Source organism: Anguilla rostrata, chromosome 7, assembly GCF_018555375.3.
Source record: "Anguilla rostrata isolate EN2019 chromosome 7, ASM1855537v3, whole genome shotgun sequence".
NCBI lineage: Eukaryota > Metazoa > Chordata > Actinopteri > Anguilliformes > Anguillidae > Anguilla > Anguilla rostrata.
Window position 1 is genome coordinate 38,705,911 of NC_057939.1, and position 17,873 is coordinate 38,723,783.

A 17,873-nucleotide genomic window follows, 5' to 3' on the forward strand; every position below is an offset into this window, starting at 1 on the left:
GAAAGCATCTGATGGGTGGAACAGAGTGGGTGACTTCAAATGCCTTGAGAGGATACAACAGTAATAATGTGTTGGGATTTCTTAGTCTTTAATAAAGACAGGCTATATTTTCCACAAAATGAAAAAAAAACAGGCAATATTAAATGAATTTGTTTTGAGTAACAAAGGAATGGTTAGGAAAGCTTTCCTTTAATAAAAATAGAAATGACGCTGGCCACGTTTTTTTGCCTAGTTTTGTTGCACCTTTTTAAAACGAAAGCTGTCGTGTATGTTTGCTGTACAGTACAGCCTACCGCCGGCTACTTCATGACTTGTCACTCACACTGTGGGCTGTTTAAGTCTCACACGATCTTGCGACGTTCCGGACAGTGCTGTCGCAGCTTAGTGGGCCTGATGCACTCGCAAAGTTTTCATTTGTCTATTTTCTGCAGTCTGCTCGAAGTGAGACCAAACGGCACTTTGCAAAGCATTTTGAGGAATGCCAGTTCTGTTTTCTGTGCGCGCAAGCAGACGCCTACGCTATCACTCGAAAACTGATCAAGGAACCTTTTCTCACGTACATGTCGCAACCTCACTCAGTTGTCAAAACCCATCTGCTGCAGTAATGCTTTTTAAACAGGAGCCTACGACAATCACAGTGCGAATAGGACACGTAAAAGGAATAGTTATACGTTATTCTAATAACACTGGCGCTTTAAATAACAGGCATTTGATTGTAGAGCTTTTTCTCAAGCGTTTATCATTTTTGTTAACGTCTAGCTATTAAACGTTTAGAAGGCACAACCGTACTTTAAATAATGTGCTTTACTTTGTATCTTATGTTAATGTATGAGTAACTGTGTCACTCTCCTAGTAGGCTATTCCTCTCATACATGTGCACAAAGTACACAGACTAATGAGACTTCATCTGAAATTCAAAAGCAAGCTTAAAGCTTAAAACACATCCGTGATTTATTCTGTTTTATTTTCAGTGCTCCAAGTGTTCATGTTTTCATTTAATTGGACCTCAAAATGAAAATGTAAAAATATAACATTTGTGCTCCCTACTCCTCTCGATAGAACTTTTTTAAAACACATTTGCAAGTAGAAGACTGGCAAAGGACGTTTAGCTACTTGATTGGCTGAAGCTGTTTTGATGGGCATTTTGATGTTTAAATGCCCCTTGTCATTGGAACACTGTTGTCATCCAGAATTTAACCGATGAACGGTAACCCATTTTGATTTCTACATTTCCTAGTTCAGGTTGCTGCTTCGGATCTTCAGAGTAGCAAATGATTTCCCTGTCTTCTTCAGTCGTCCAGTAATAAAGGAGGAGTGTTCCGTAATTTCCTAACGTTTGATGCATTGTGTGATGACTCATGATTTTGTGTGAGTAGCACAAAAAAGGTGGGGCAAGAAGGGAGAGGCTGAGATAAGAATAGGGTCAAATTCTGGGAGGGAATGAGGGAACTGGGAGTAAGTCATATGTGGAGCAACTGCTTCTGTACACGTGCACATGTGTCTGCACGCAAATTTGGGTTTGCTTCTCAAGCGTTGGTATGGCTGCCTGAAAGTCATGGGAATGTGAAAATGTTTGTGAGCTAGAGTGTGAGTGAGATGGCTCTGTGTCTGGGCACAGTAACCATTGTAACCATTGTTGTGTGTCAGTGTGCCGCCTGTCCCAGGCCTGCTGATTCCTGTCCAGATTACCTGAGGTGTGGTAGGAAATGAGAACAGCATTGCAAACTGCTGCACACATTGTCGGAGTTGTACTACTGTGGAGTCCAATTAAATGATGAATGGTTAATTAGCAGAAGTTATTTAGTAAGTGAATAATTTAAAACAAAAGGTGGGCACAGCATACTGAAACACTTATAGCCGAGTTTGAGTGAGTGAGTAAGTAAGTGTGTGAATGTGAAGTCAGGAGTATTGGAGAATCATCAAAGTGAATGAAACGACGGAGTAAGCTTGACTCTGGGGTCTTGGTGAGTGAGTGTGAGAATCGATGAGCGTTCATTTAACATATGTTGCAGTTGCAGTTCATTGGAAGTTCACAGTTCATTCACCTAAGGGGGTCCACCTCTGGTTTTACTGAGTGGAGCTAAAGAGACAGAAAGGTATCGGAAGATAGACAACACAAGAAGTCCAGTTACCTGTGACCGTGTGTACAGACATGCGGATCAATGGGAATCCCATTGATCCACTGAATCGCAGATCCAAATGCCGGCGTGCTTTAAAAATTCTCACGGCCGCACCGTTGACAGCTCACAGAGACTGTCCAAGAAAAGGAGTAAAAGGCCCCATCCAGGAGTAACAGGAAAGATGGAATTGGTTCAGTTGTGTCACCACCCAGCCCCCCGCTTTCTTAATTGCGCTCATTAGACAGGATCTTCCCAGCCGAGCGCTAATGTGCCTGACGTCGTCAGCCTCACCAGAACAGTCGGGGAGCTCATCGCAGGTGCCAGGCCGCGGTTTCACCGTGGCCCTAGATTTCGGTGCACCGTTGGCACCCGGCCTTTAACCCCCAACTCGGGGACAGGCTTTCCTAGCCGTCGGCCGGTTTTGAGGTCTCCTTTTAGATCGCTGAGCTGCTTTACCCCGCGGCTCACCAGGAGAGTTGGCTCCCATGACAGAGAACACAGGCGGGCAGGATGTCCCTGCTGGATTGCCTGTCCTTGCCGTATAGGCATTGTGGGAAGCGCAGGAACTTTTTGTCTGCCCCCCACTAAAGGATGTGTACACGCCGTAAAGGAATAATGTAGTCTACCTCCTGCTTTTGCATTTGACCAAAGAGCTACTTCAATAGTCCTATTGACTGTACCAGTCAACCTTTGCTAGATTCGATCTATACCAGTTAGTCTATACCAGATTGACCTGTGAAAATCTTTACTAGATTGACTGTTACAGTCAGTCTAGTATACACTGCTGTGTTGGTAAATGGTAAATGGACTGCATTTATATAGCGCTTTTATCCAAAGCGCTTTACAATTGATGCCTCTCATTCGCCAGAGCAGTTAGGGGTTAGGTGTCTTGCTCAAGGACACTTCGACACGCCCAGGCCGGGGTTTGAACCGGCAACCCTCCGACTGCCAGACAATCGCTCTTACCTCCTGAGCCATGTCGCTCTGGACCATTGTGCTATCTGTGCACATTGTTTTTTGTGCAGTAGTTCGAGAGAGCGTCTTCATCCTCAGGGAAGCAGTTGGAGTTAACCTCCTTCTCTCTCCTGGGTGTAGAGCTTCTCCTTGTCAGCAGAACACTCGGGTGGTAGCGTAGCTGTCGGGGAACGTTTGCTTTGTTTTCTGTTCACGGCGGTGGGGAGCAGAGGGTCGCCGCACGCAACGGTCTAGAGGTAGAGCTGGCAGCCCCCCCCCCTCCTCCCGAAGCAGGGCCTGAAGCATGCTGTCTCCTCAGATCCCTGTGCCTCTTCATGAGGGCTTGAATCTGGGGCCCATTAAAATATCAGCAGGAGCCAACAGGAATCCATCACACCTCCTCATTCCTCCTCGGGTTACCATGAGGTGGAGAAGGTCAAATGGGAAGAGGGTCACACAACCGTTGCACTTTGTCAAGCTTTCTTCTACTGTGGAAAAATAGTTATTTATTAAGGGTTATTGCATATTGAGTTATTGAGTAATGGATATTAAGTAGTGGTTATCCCACTAAATGAAAAATGGTCATTTAGTAATGGTTATCCAACGAAATGAGTAATGGTTGTTTTGTAAGTAAATAATATTTATTAAGAAAAGATGAATAGAGCATCACATGACAGCTAGAACTAAGCCTGAGTGAGTCAATGTGTGAATGTTCGTGTGAAATCTGGAGTATTGTGGGGTGTAAACAAACTGAATGAATTGGTGCAGTGAATTGCGTGTATGTTTGGAAGTAGCCTAATTGTTATTGTGTGTGATCTTCAGGGACTGGGATTATGCAGTAGTTGGCTACAGTGTTTAGCATGCATAGTATACATGGACACCTGTATATATGGAGCATATGGGCACAGTGTTAAGCGTAGACATAGCATATGGCCGCTGTGTACATTGCGTGTTCAGTTTGCCGGGAGGTTTTTTCTGTAGTGTTGAGTGTGTGGGGGACGTATGGATGCAGTGTTGAGTGCATATGGAGCGCATGGACATGGCGTTGAGTGCATATGGAGCATGTGACCGACTGGGTTCTGGTGTTGCCAGGCAGAGGGGGAGCCGCTGTTGTGTAATCTGCTGCAGCAAAGTCGTGATTGACTCCTCCGGTCGGCATAGCAACAGCAAGTCCTCTGGAAAGAGGGGATTGGATGCCAGTGCTCAAGAGAGAGGAAGAGAGAGAGAGAGAGAGAGAGAGAGAGAGAGAGAGAGACAGAGAGCAGCTGAGATCCTTTCAAACGTTAGCGCTGGCTGTGTAGCCATGCACGAGTTTATCTGCTGCGCTCCTGTGTAGTTTGTGACAAAATGTCCTGCAGTATTACATTAGCCATTACAAATGTAAGCAAATGATTGATAAGCATCTGCATTGTTACGAGCCGATGTGCATTTCTACAGTCAAAAGATGAGGGAATGTACCACCTCTCACTGAAATCACACCGTGTCAGTGAGCGTTTCGTTCTAGGCCTTCCATGTTGGAGTGCACAGTTGATCATATATCATCACCCAGTGCGGGATGAAAGAAATGGAGGATAAAATTGGGTAAGAAAAGAAGATGCCCTCTCACAGGAAAGATGTTTCAAGCGCGCACCACACCAGCGGCCCCTACATAAAAGACTCATAAATGCTTGGTGCGACCAACAATCGCTGAAGCGTGCAGTGCTTTCCAGTGCACTGAGCATATGGTGCTCGTAATCCGCAGTTTGCGATGGGAGCCGTTAAAGTTCAGACAGGAAGGGAGGGGGGCTGGGGACCACTCAGGTGCGTGCTCTCACACCTCGTCGCTCCGGGGTAGGGCTGCGCGGGGGCGTCGTGCTGACGGAAAAGATTCTCGCAGCCGCCCACGAAATGCCAGCGGCAAGCGAGGCTGGAGCGACCACTTCCTGCCGTAGCTGACTCGGCGAAACCGCCGAACTCGCCTTCTGGTGAAAAACCGCCCAAACTCTTCTGCGCTCGCGTGCTGGCTAATTCAGCCTGCGGTCCTGTTAACGGGCAAGGGTTTCGTTAACCCAGTCATGATTTGAGCTGTCGCGTAGTGTCAGTAACTGGCGTCGCTATAACGTCAGTATGAAGGCTGTGCTTTTCGTAGAAGGCCAATTCGATCCAGTGAATGTCTGATATGGTAGCATGAACTGAAATTTATTGAAGGGTTTTGTTAGAAAAGTTTTGCCTTGAACGTGGAAATGTATCAAATAGTACTTGTTTTGACATCATTTATGTGGACTCGGTACACTTCCAACAGGACTTCCATCATTCTGGCAAATGGCATCCCTTGTAGTTAAAGCATAGTGGTGGGCATGAGTGACTATGAGACTTTGGGCATTTCCTCAACAATAATTTCTTTAAGGAGTGCCAAGACGCTCACAAGACCGGCTTAACTGAGGGGATTCTCTGAGAAATAAAAATTACCAGCATTTTGTTTGCAGTGCGTTTACAGTACGGCTATTGTTTACTGTCTCTGTAATTGGAGCTTGAAATTGATGAGAACCATTACTGGGAATAGGCAACAAGCATTCAATAGTTAACCCCCGGGAAAGTGTTTGGTTGGATGTGCCCTACCCGCTGAAAGTCAATAGGCCTAACAAAGCAGACAGAAAGATTGCATTCATCATCTAGTTTACTGTCATTTATCAGATACTCTCATCTAGAGCAACTTACAATACAAACAGAAATGCAGAGATCAGGGATATCTAACAATTATCCAGCAATATACTTTAACTGGTTTTTATTTTTTCTCAATAGAACAACCCCATTGATGGCTTTATAACATTATGGGGTTGTAATTTTGGTGCATGGGTCTGGCCACAGTGCTAAGGCTGTTAGCATTGCTTCTCTCTAGCTATAGTGGTGGTTTTTCAACCACGTTAAATGCACCTTCTGTAAGTTCCTTCAGCTGAAAAGCATCTGCTAAATGCCCAAATTGGAAATTGCCAGACATGCATTTTAAACATTTCTGTGAATGCTCCTGAAGTAAATGCTGCTTTATTCTCCTGGCAAATCGCTATTGGAATTTTAAATGGCATTGAATGGCCATTGAGTGAGTGAGTGAAAGGCCTACTTTTGTGAATGGAAAAGGCTGGGAAAGGATCACCGAACAATCAGTACTCAGTGGGGCCTGGGTTCGAGGAAAGCTCTAATGAACCATTGACCCGGTTCATCCGGTCCAAAGCTCCAAAGGTTCATTTAATCCTCTTTAGCAGAACATTTACTCCGCCAGCATCGGTTTAAGCCAGACAAACTCAACAACGGATCTGCTTTGAAACGCACCCATTTGTTATTAATTTCTCTGAAGAGCCGTAGCACTGTCTGGAACCTGTTTCTGTGTACAGGTCAGGATGCCACACAGCAGCGCACCAGCTGTTTGTAGTCTTTGTCAATCGCTTGTGCCGAGGCAGAGCACATCGATATGCGGTCAAATGCAAAAGTGTTGGGTCAGCGAGTCGTCTTGTGTTGTTTTGACTCCGTACTCCATCAAATTGCATTTGAAATGAAACAATGAATATGAGGTTGAAGTGCATACAGTCAGCTTTAACAAATTAATTTCAAATTATGTTAATTTGTCCCATTACTTTTGCTCCCCGAAAATGGGAGAACCATGTATAAAAGGTACTATGTGTATTAAAGCTGACAGTCTGCACTTTAACCTCATATTCATTGTTTTATTTCAAATCCAATGTGCCGGAGTACAAACAACAGAAATATCACTGTACCAACACTTTTTCATTAAGCTGTATATGCTTTTGCAGAAGATGGTGAGTAATAGGTTTTTAACATGCAAGGACCAGTGAAAATATCTGCTCCAAAGAAGCAGGCCTTTATCCTGTATATTGCACAAGCTTATGTGAGAACTCGACTTTTTACATCAGAGGAAGTGCCTTCGCCAAGTGTGAAAAATTGTGTCATCAAATTGTGTACAGTTTGTTAAACATAATGGAAAGGTAGTCAAAGTTATCCAGCAGATGTTAGGACATCACTATGTCAGTTGAATGTGGCATATGAGCATATGGCATTTTTTTTTAGTCCAGGATTGAGGGACTGACGTTTCCTCTGTGTGTACCCCCTGCAGTGTGTAACTTCATGTCCCACGAGAAGTGTTTGAAGCACGTCAAGACCGTCTGTTCCTGTGTCGCTCCAACACTCGTGCGGGTGAGTACCAAGCCTGCCTCCAGTTCGCATTCAAGCACCCACCCCCTCCTCCCCCCCCCCCCCCCACCTTGAGTATTAATATGCAGCGCATACACTGAAATGCTTTATTACAATTGCTGAGAACTCCAGAAGGGCAAGTGAATTATTAATCGACTGATGCGTGCACCAGGACCAAGATCCTATTCCCGGGATCCAGTTATATTATGTAACATCGTTTCAGTGTTCCCGTTCCGCCAGCTTTGGCGCTATATATAGGCAGGTCAATCCGAACATTGCTTTTCTTCGAATCAGTATAAATGTTGTGATTAGCATATCCGGTTGAGCTCAAATAAACGACATGGACTGTGAGACCTAGCCAGGAAGTGCATCGTATCGTGAATGATAACTTCAGACTCTCGGTTTTCATGAGTGCCGTCTGGCAAGGCTGACACAGGATTTACACCTCTCAGTCTCTGTTGACTTTGGAACTGCCTTCAAAATAATGGGCTTTTCCATAAAGGAAGGCTGAGGCAACCCCTGTCCTTTTAGGACAGGAGAGCATTAACTCGACGGTTTTGCAAGTCATGAAGTTGATGTTAAAAATGGAATGAACAGAAACAAATTTGATCTGAAACCAAAGGAGTTTTTTTACATGCTGTGTATGTATGTATGTATGTATGTATGTATTTATTTACTACTATTATTATTATTATTATTACATGTATGTATTATTATGAAGCATTATAAACATGGCTTGAAATGTTTATTCAAAGGTATGCTGTCATCCCTGACAATGAGCCGTAAAAACAAACATGCTTCTTTTTTTTCTTTTCTTTTTTAAACCGTGCTGAAGGGTGTTGCGTGTGCTAGAATGTGGCACGGCCTACCCAAAATGAATGCAGATTACCATGTTAATTTGTCACATGGTTGTTACTTTTGTTTACAATACTCATTTTTGGTTTCTTTGGCTAGCTGTACACTTATTGATTATGAATGGGCCTGTCTCTGCCACCTTGGTTTGTATGTTTCTGTTCCTGGGAGTAACACTGATGTTCTCCGTTTTCACAAGGTCCTCAAGATAAGAACATTTGCTAAGTGAATGAATGAATGTTTGCTTTTTGGGTTCTGGCAAAACTTTGCCTGACCAGTATTCTGCCCTACAGTAGTATTTGACCTTCAGCGGTCATGGTATATTGTTTGCTCCTATCAAATGCAGTTTGAATAGTGACCTATTAAACTGCTGCCCAATCGGCAATAAGAACTCTAGGTGCGACTCTTTCAATATTGACATCGCTCCACACTGATCTGAAGGATGTGGTATGAGAGGCATTGGCTGAGTGTGGGACCGTACAGTCATCAGGATAAGGTGTGTGTGTGTATGTGTGTGTGTGTGTGTACCCGTCAGGCACTCTGGCCTACCTCTGAAATTTCCTCACTAAACCAATTAACTGTACTGCACAGAGCACATCCAAAGGGAGCTAATTATTGCAAGCAGAAAAAAAAAAAACCATGTAGAGCATTTTGTGTATCTGTGTTTTGCAGTGCTTGTGGAGTCAGAACTTTCACACATGCTAAATAGCTAGACTGCAGGGTGATGGCACATTTCTTCTTGAGCACTGAGGCGTTCATTTGATATCTAATTTTACCCATGCAGCAGGCATACGCTAGAGATGATATGCAACCTTCTGCATTCTGTAGTGTTATTGTTATATAGGCTACATAAATCCACGTATATGACAACATGTATTCGTGTGTATAACTCATGTATATGAGTGGAGCCGAAAATTGACAAACAACAGCGGTTCATTAATGAATAGTTTAGTGGTTTTTCAGTGTTAGTCTCTATGCCACATTGCACAGTGGTTTTTCAGTGTTAGACTATGCTACAGTGCATAGTGGTTTTTCAGTGTTAGACTATGCTACAGTGCATAGTGTTTTTTCAGTGTTAGACTATGCTACATTGCATAGTGTTTTTTCAGTGTTAGATTATGCTACAGTGCATAGTGGTTTTTCACGTAGTGGTAGTCTCTATGCCGCAGTGCATATGCACTTGGAGACTGCGAGAGATGTCATTGAGAAACAGAATAACGGCGTTAAGAGCACTTCCAGGAAACAAAACAGTCTCTTTGCTTAAAGGGGCATACCCTTAATGATGTGCTATAGCCTAATTCAATTACAGTAATGCAATCTTGGCGTATTGCTCCTCAGTTACCAGACACATTACAAGAGGAGGCGTTCGGTTTGCGATCAGTTCTCCTTCAGTTCAGTCAAATCAGGAAATGAAGTGAACTTTCAATTAATCAATTGAAAAAATCCTCAAATCCCATTATGATAATTTTTTAATTTTATGAATTGAATTATCCGTCCGTTTACCAAATAAGCCGAATTGAAACCTAATTGACCCCGAACGGAAGCATGCGTGTGAGTAAACCTGCACTGTGGGTACACTATGGTATGGTGGGTAGACTTAGGCATTGTGGGTAAAGCTGTGGCGTTGGTGTGTGCGTGTGTGCATGATCATGGTGATTTGTATGTTCAGTCGTTTGGGTGCTTGTGAGTGTTCTTTTGCCCTGGTTGCAGTTCGGTGAGGTGGTGGAAAATGCGTTTACTGTATAGGTTATTATATAGGAGTGTGGAGATGATCACCGTGGTGACCATTCAGTAATGTGCCCGCGTACCGCAGAGCTTTCCAAACCAAACCTTTCCGTAGACAAATCACTGGCCATTAGGCTAGCTGGCTAATTGGCGCGGGATCACCGGCTGTGGATGAGCTCTGTCTGCGAGTTCAGCAGACTGCCGTGCGCCTGTGGGTATAGCCTAGTCAATGCCTCGCAGCACGTTAGCTCCATCAAAATGGCCGCCGCGCGAGAACACTCGGTCACCGCGACGCCAGACCGTAAAAGCGAGTTTAGTGGAACATTTAGCGGAAATGAAAGTGGCGGCGTGATTTGTTTGGTAATTAATCTCACGGGCGTATTTTGTCAGAACAAACCGTTCCTCCATCACTGATGATGCCAAATGGTGGTGGCGCCGCTGCCATCCGGTGAAAATTCCCGTGAGCAACATGGAAAATCGCACTTGTGTGTTCGCCTTGAACTTTAAACTTGAAAAATGATCGCTCTTTAGCCTCTTTTGTAATTACGTTGGTATTCCGTATAAAAATGTAGGCTACATTCTGGAAAGTAGTTGAGCCCCAGGCCAAGCATTTGGTTGTATGCACAAAGGACACATCCCGGTTATTTGCCGCCTAACACTCTTTATTGTCTCTTTTTACGTCCAATCAAGCATATTCCCTGGGTTTTGTTTCCTCACGGAAAAACTTGAATTTTTAAATGTTCAATGGTAACAAAATAAAGGTTTATGTACTCCCTTGAAAAAAAAAACATGGATTTACTTCACAAGTTGTGCACTCAAGTGAGTTATAGTAAGCATTTTCTATGAGAGCCTATCGTGTGTGCGTGCGTGCGCCAAAAGTAAAAGCGGATTTTTTTAAAAATAGGGGCATCTGGTATGTCTGGTGTAGGTCAGTCATATTAATCAAGCAGGATTACTTGCAAGTGCCAGTCATATGAATCAAGCAGGATTGCTTGCAAATGTAAAGTTTCTGTGTGTGTGTGTGTGTGAGTGTTGTGTGGTGTGCGTGTGTGACTGTTATATTGTGTGTGTGTGTGTGTGTGTGTGTGTGTGTGTTTATGTGTGGTGTGTGTGTGACTGTTATATGGTGTGTGTGTGTGTGTTTGTGTGGTGTGTGTGTGACTGTTATATGGTGTGTGTGTGTATGTGTCTGTGTGGTGTGTGTGTGTGTGTTGTGTGTGTGTGTGAAGGGGACAGGAGGATGTGATTTTGGTAACACTCCATAAAGACGACTTGAGGGGACTGCAGATTTATGGTCCTGTCTGTCCATACAAGGGCAGTCACTCCGCCGCTGACAGAGGGGGACACCCATTTGGTGCTTTCTTAATGCGATTCTAATCATGTTTCTCCGCCCACACATCCATCATCCTGTCCAGTGCCTCCCATAGGCCAAGGGCAGCTGTCCATCAGCAGGTCTTTACGTGTCCAAAAGAGGATACTTGTGGAGACAGTAATGCAAAAGCAGCAATCCGCAAAGCCTTGATTTAATGGCATATTAACAGTAAAAGTCTTTGATGGCATGAAATGAGGTGCGGTCAATTCTTGTGAATTACGTGCCCCGCAATTAATGTGAATTACTTCACCCCTATTTTGCAGTGGACCTGTCCACTAAATATAGGGGCAGGGACATAAATTCTGACCTTTTGGCATTCTGTTCAAAGACAACTGTTCATATAAAATGGTGTATGATTAACAGGCCACGATATAAACAGAAATGAAAAGGGGCAAAAAAAGTACTAAAAACCTGCAAATTCCTGCTTTGCTTCCCTTTCTACATTTAAGCCGTATTTATAAAAAGGGGTCGGTTTGTTTACCCCTCATATGAGGGAATGAGTAATTTGCAGAACCAAATCCCCCATTAACCTTCCAACAGCAACCTTCTTCTGCTCCGCTAACTGCCCTTTCAGTCTTTAGCAGCATTGCGCTATTGGTGCTCAAGGTTCCTACCGGTAGACGCTTGTCAGAGCACCGCTGTACCATCTGATTCTCTTTTTTTTCAGTGTTTGCAGTTGGTTTCGATGGCTTACTCTGGCTTTCTGCATTCTCACCAGTAGAAATGGAGATTTTGAAACTAGGAACAAGCCTCTTAAGATTCTAGCTTAATGCGACAAGCTCAGACTGAGTCTGGTATTCAGGCAGCATTCATCCTTAACTTTGACTGGGATTGAAGCAAGACTTTTTTTTTTTCTCATGAATATAGTGCGGCGTTCAAGTCAAGAAAGCTGAGGGCAAATGTTGATTAAATAAAGGTTAATTGAATGAATAGGAAATGGGAGAGAGGGAAAGGGGAGAGAGCTGGAGAGGTGCAAGACGTCTGAGTAGAGGGAGAGGGAGACAAAGGTGGAGGGATGGAAGTGGGGAGAGAGGAATGAAGGGGAAAGAGCACAAGCGAGAGGGAGAGAGAGAGAGAGCAGGAGACAGGAAATGAAGTCTTCCTGATTGATGCTTCCAGCCTGCCGTGGGAAGGCCCCCTGGGAGGGCGGGAGCTGGACAGGAAGTGTCCCCTCTCTGCAGAGGAAGTGGCGCTGTAGCAGGGGGGAGGCCCAGGCTGCTGCTCAAGGTCGTGCCCCATCCAAAGCGAGCAGGGGAGAGGGTCATGTCCTGGAGATACGGCTGCCTTGGAAACAAGGAAATGTGGGGTTCATTTGAAAATAAGAATAGACATGGGCTATTCTCGCAACTGACTTGACATTACTTTAACCACAGAATCATGAGAACATTTCATTACTGCACGTCATAGAAAAACTAGATGGTATTGTACCACACATTATTGTTCAATCTCTTTAAATCTTGCTTATAGAACAAACATAGAACAAATTGCAGAGATTCAGACACAACATGATTTAAGTACTTTAAAGAACCCGTGTTTGAGTGTGGCATTGTACCAGCGTGTGCAAGAACAGAAGAGCGTGACAGAATCAAGCTTAGTGTTTAAGAAGTACGTGAGCGCCTGTGAACTCAAATTCTGCTAGCATTTCAAATGCCTGACGTCCTTAAAATCAGGTAATGCACAAAACTGCACTGGTGTATCAAGCCTGAATTATATATGACCCAACATAAGTAAATTGCTCATTAGGGGTATATTAGATGATTCCATAGTCTTCAGTTTGACTGTCCTGAGGAGGAAAGGCATGGTCCACTGTTAGTAGATGGCTTTTAAGATTTGTTCCTGTACAAACTACTGCACATAGACACGGCCGTCCATTTCACACCTCAGGGGCCACCTGGAGCGGGCTCGGGAACGGACTCGTTGCGGAAAGATCTGGAAGGACGCTCCCTTTCTCCTCAAGCCCCGAGCCCCCCTTTCCCCATTCCCCCAAACAACGGTTCACTCGTGGCCAAGACATTCTGTTCTCGTCTCGTGTCCATTTTGTCCTTCACCAAGGCCCTCAATCCATCCTGTGGAATGATCAGTCCCTCCTGGCCTTTTTTTTTTGAGGGGGAGGGGGCGGGGGGGCGGGGGCGCTGGCTTCTACAGAAGGCTTCTAACAGTTGCTCTGTTTTGCTTCAGTTGTCAGTGGGGTTCACTCATTATCAAACGGTGGCTTGTTCTTGCGAGATGCAGTTACTTGTAGTTCCCATTCATCTTTGGGGGTGGCGTGTACAGTACAATTTGCTCAGTCACCCTAGACCTTGGGTATAATTTTTTTATAGTTTATATTTTTATCTCTCTTTAGCAGTGTTAAACTTACAGGACTCAACGTCATTGGCTGGGGTTTTTTGATAGTATTTCAGTTTTAGTTTACTTTTAGGAGGATTTTTGTACACGATGAAGGCTATTGTAGATATTTCCAGAAGTTTCTGAGGGCCTACTGGCTTTATAATGGCTGATATAGGGGCATCTGGATGTGGTTGTGGTCTAAAACTATAAAATTCACTATTATCAAGGGTGTAATTTTAGTTTGTTGGGTGGTAGCCTACATTAATAACCCATTTTTGGTAACTAAAGCACCTGATATCCTTCTCAAGTAGAAATGCGGCTTCTCAGTTTATTGGAGGCTGCTGTTCTGTTGACTGTTTGCTTTTGTAGTTTTATTTGGTTTTATTGCTTTATTAATCGCCTGTATGGCACAGCATTGTTTACACTGATTGTAATGGCAAGTAGCCTAATCTGTGTGTAATTAAAAAAGCAAACGGAATACGTGCGACCCATTGTGTTAAATTTTACAAATAGAAATTGAAACAAGCGAAGCGAGAATTTAATTTCCCCCCTTCCCTCCGGTGTGACAGTTTACCGCGGTTACTTACGGCGCTTGCAGGGACGACGATCAGCGTTCGGATTTGGTGATCCTCTGATTGCGTCGCCGGTGTCCGGAACGTTCTACAGCCCGTATCAGCTGGGGAATCTTAAAAAAAAAAAAAAAAAACCTTGCGGTCCATGTGTTGTACCGCGGGGGAATTCCCGGGTTTTGTCATTCCCTCGCGGCCGTCCTTCCCGCGCGGTGGCCTTTCCGAGATCTTTGACGGACGGCGGACATTTAACGGCTCGCCAGCCGACCTTCAGCGGCCCCGACGGGAGCGGCACAGCGAGAGAGACCGCGGCCGGCTAGCCGCGCGTGGCGCCGTCGCCCGCGGCGCAGACCCCGCACCCCCCCCCCCCTCCCCTCTCTCTCAAGTCAGGCTGCGAAAGGGGGCGGATGCGAGGATGCGAGGCGCGGTCGCCGCCCGCCTCGGGGGGTGCAGGCTTAATTAACGGGCAGGCGGGCAGGTGGCCTCGGCGGAGAGCGAGCCCCAGTGCCAGATTCCCCCGCAGGTCAGAGTGGACGAAAGAGGAGGAGGAGGAGGACTGCAAGCACGGCTGAGCTTTAGTCTGCTGCGGTCTGCCCTCCCTCATCAGACAGGGAGAGGGAGCGCGCGTATGCGGGCTCGCAGTTTTACGGAATAGCGCAGACCTTGTCGAGCAATGTATTTTTGTGCGGTCGTTCCGCTAGACAGAGGTGAATGTGAAAGGGACCGTGTGCGTTTATATTCTGGAAGCTTCCGTTACCAAAAAAAGAAATGATAGTCTGGGAGATATGCACACGGCTTTGCAGTTTGATGGAACGCTAAGCAGACCGGGGATTGTTTTGCAGTCCTCTCGGGGGGGGGGTGTACCACCTTTTAGGGGACCGTCATAGAGAAGGGTTACCCACCAGGTGTACACCTGAAAAATGTCCCCAAAGTGGCGTGGGGTTCGAAACGCAGGTGCCGGGCGGACGAGCCCTGATCCCGAGAGCGCCCGGCTGGAGGCCTGACCCGAGGCCTGGATCAGAGAGCGCCGCTTCCCGCCGGGAAGACCGGGCCAGAGGCCGGGAGTCTCAGGCGGGACGTCACTGGGCTAGGGGGGGGCCGTGGGGGCGTCTATTTTTAAGCACAGGCTCTCCCCTGCCTTCAGGGTTGGGGGGGGAGGGGGTTCATCCCAAGCCAGTAACACTGTAGCCCCCCCCCCCTCCCCGCCCCCCAAACAGGCTGACCCCCCCCCCCCCCCCGTCCTCCGGTCCCCAACAGGAAGGAAGCCATCGACCTCTCGCCCCGGTTTCCCGCTATTGAGCGCACCCCCTCGGACACAGGAACTGCGGCCCGCGCTCGGAAATGCCGAATGCAGACCCCGGGACGGGCGGATATTTTCGGGAGGAAGCTTATTGTTGTGGGCAGGGGGGGGGGAAGAGTGTTTGGGTGGGTGGGGGCAGACAAAGGCGGGTTGGCACGAGTTTGGGGGTGGCATTATCCGTTCGTTGCCATTGGGTTCTTTTTTTTTTGACGCGCTTTGGTAGCTGCCACCAAGAGCCCAAAACACTGCGGTTAAGCAGACGAGAGAACATCTGTTTCAGGGGCGGGAGTGAAGCGGGCTAAAAATATACAGAATCAGAATGTAATAATTACTCTCTGTTTGAGTTGAAAACATTTCAGCAACAACCGGCAGCTGTTCCAGGTCGAGAGCGATTGCGCTTCTCATACTTCGATGCAAGTCACATGCTTTTGGTCAATTATGTCCACGTTAGACGTTAAAGACACTGTACAGATGGCCCGCTTTACAAACCAGCATGTTGCAGGAAGGAGGATGTGTGCCGTGTCTTAGAATGTTTGCAAATGAGGACCAAAGTTTGAAGGCAGTACAGTTATATTTTGTGGCATGAATTCTCATTTTAAGTGACTTCCTCTTGATAGGCTAGCTGTTATTCTGTCAGATTTTGTGCATTGGCAGGTGTTCCTGGCCAGTGCATTTGTGCACTATTTTAGTGGTTTCATTTCATTTTACCATTTCGTGGTATTCTAAATTTGCTTGGTGAAGAGGTACTGAGTTTTAATTGAATTCAAATGCATGACTGGTCACCTGGGATTTGTAGTCTTATTCTTTGAACTTTCAGATACCAGCTGTGTGGTTTCTCACAGAATATGCGATGATAGTCACGCGGTATTTTTGTCATTTGTGTATGTTCTCGCAGGATCTCACCTCTTGAACGTCAGTCGACGATTGACTCTGGTTTCAATAAATTATTCTAATGAGCCGAGAGTCCCGTGCCTTTCTGTGGTTTTTTTCACGAGGTTGAACCGCACAAGCGCGACTTAGCGGTCGAACCGCGCCGGAGGAACGCGCGCGGCTACGCTAATCCGTAAGACTAGCGGAAGGGGCTAATCTCCTTTTTCCCTTTTTCGCCGGCATGTGACTAACGTCTGAGGGGTCGCACTGGATCGCGTCCAGCGCACGGGTTCCTTCTCCATTACACGGGCGCACGTTCCCTCACACACGCACGCACGCAGTGGCGTGTGCTCATACGCGAATGGGCTACACCTGCACGTGCGCAAATACACGTAAGCGTGCACGCTTCCGCAAAAAAAAGGGGTATCGTTCTTGAATCGCGTCAGAAGTAGCCTGCAGGCTACGTTTGTGCTAAGCTGCGGTTGGTCTGCATCTCTGCTGGCGCGGCGCTGTTGATCCCGAGAACAATGTGCTTCCTGTAGATTACCCGGCCGCTTCGTGCGCTACCGGGGCCTGTCGTTATCAACGAGGTTCCCTGGAACTATTTGGCGCTCATTAGAGTAAGTTTGCAACCCGGGAAAGTTTTTTCCATCGGCCGTACCAAACAGAACCTTTTTAAGACATGATACGTGGGTGGTATTGTCCACCCAGGACGCCGTGGACCTAAGGTTTTTATTTCTGTAATGAAAGGTTTTTTTTATTTATTTTTTATTTGTGGAAGTCAGAGAAGGCTACCAGCCTCCTCGATCCTCCTCCCGCCTTTTCCCCTCCGCGTGCCCGGCACGGGTTTCCCCGCGACCAAGAGCCTTCCGGAGCGCAAGAACAAGAGGTCTAAAGGGCGCCTCCTCTCAGGAGTCCTCCGCCAAATTTGGCTCGGGCACGACGGAAGCGTGCGCTACGCACCCTGGGTTACGGCTTTCTTCACAAACAAGCTCGTGAGTTACCGCAGGGCTCCAGTATATAACGGGGGACGGGGCGGCGACTTGCTGCTCTGTCCGTGTTTCCCTCTGACACGAGTGCCACTTGGTAGGAGGGGACCCCGTTGCGACTGACCGCGCGTGTGAGCGTTGGCAGCGGGCCCGGGTTCCGGAGCAGTCGCGCCAGCCGCTGCTCTCCCAAGGTCAGCCGAGTCCCCCGGTCGCTGCTCTCGCCCCGGCTAGAGGAACGCGAAGAAGGACCCTGAGACCCGGGAAAACCCCCCCCCCCCCCGGTCTCCGGGCCGCGGCGTGCTCGGCCGGATTCCCCGTACATCCTGGCATGTGCCGCACGGGGGGCCGGGGCCGGGGGAGGGGGACGGGGAGGGGGAGGTGTGCTACACTTTAAATGCGAGTTCACGATTAAGCCGGAAACTGTGTCGGATCGGAAGAGCTGACGGAATCCCCCCCGTCCCCCCCCGTCCCCCCCGTTCTCTCCAGGTCCCGGTGGCCCACTGCTTCGGCCCGGCCGGCCACAAGAAGAGGTTCTGCTTCGTGTGCCGCAAGCACCTGGAGGGAAGCTCCGCCCTGCGCTGCGAAGGTGAGGTCCCCCGCCGCTTCCGCCTG

General features: G+C 46.9%; 1 protein-coding gene across 1 annotated transcript in view; it reads left to right on the top strand.

The window, feature by feature from the left end:
• Positions 1-17,873, top strand: part of LOC135259652 (diacylglycerol kinase theta) — a 41,174-nt gene that overhangs the window by 5,566 nt on the left and 17,735 nt on the right. The window contains 2 exon segments of the mRNA XM_064344244.1: positions 7,180-7,259; positions 17,748-17,847. Of these exon segments, the coding sequence (XP_064200314.1) occupies positions 7,180-7,259; positions 17,748-17,847 (180 nt within the window).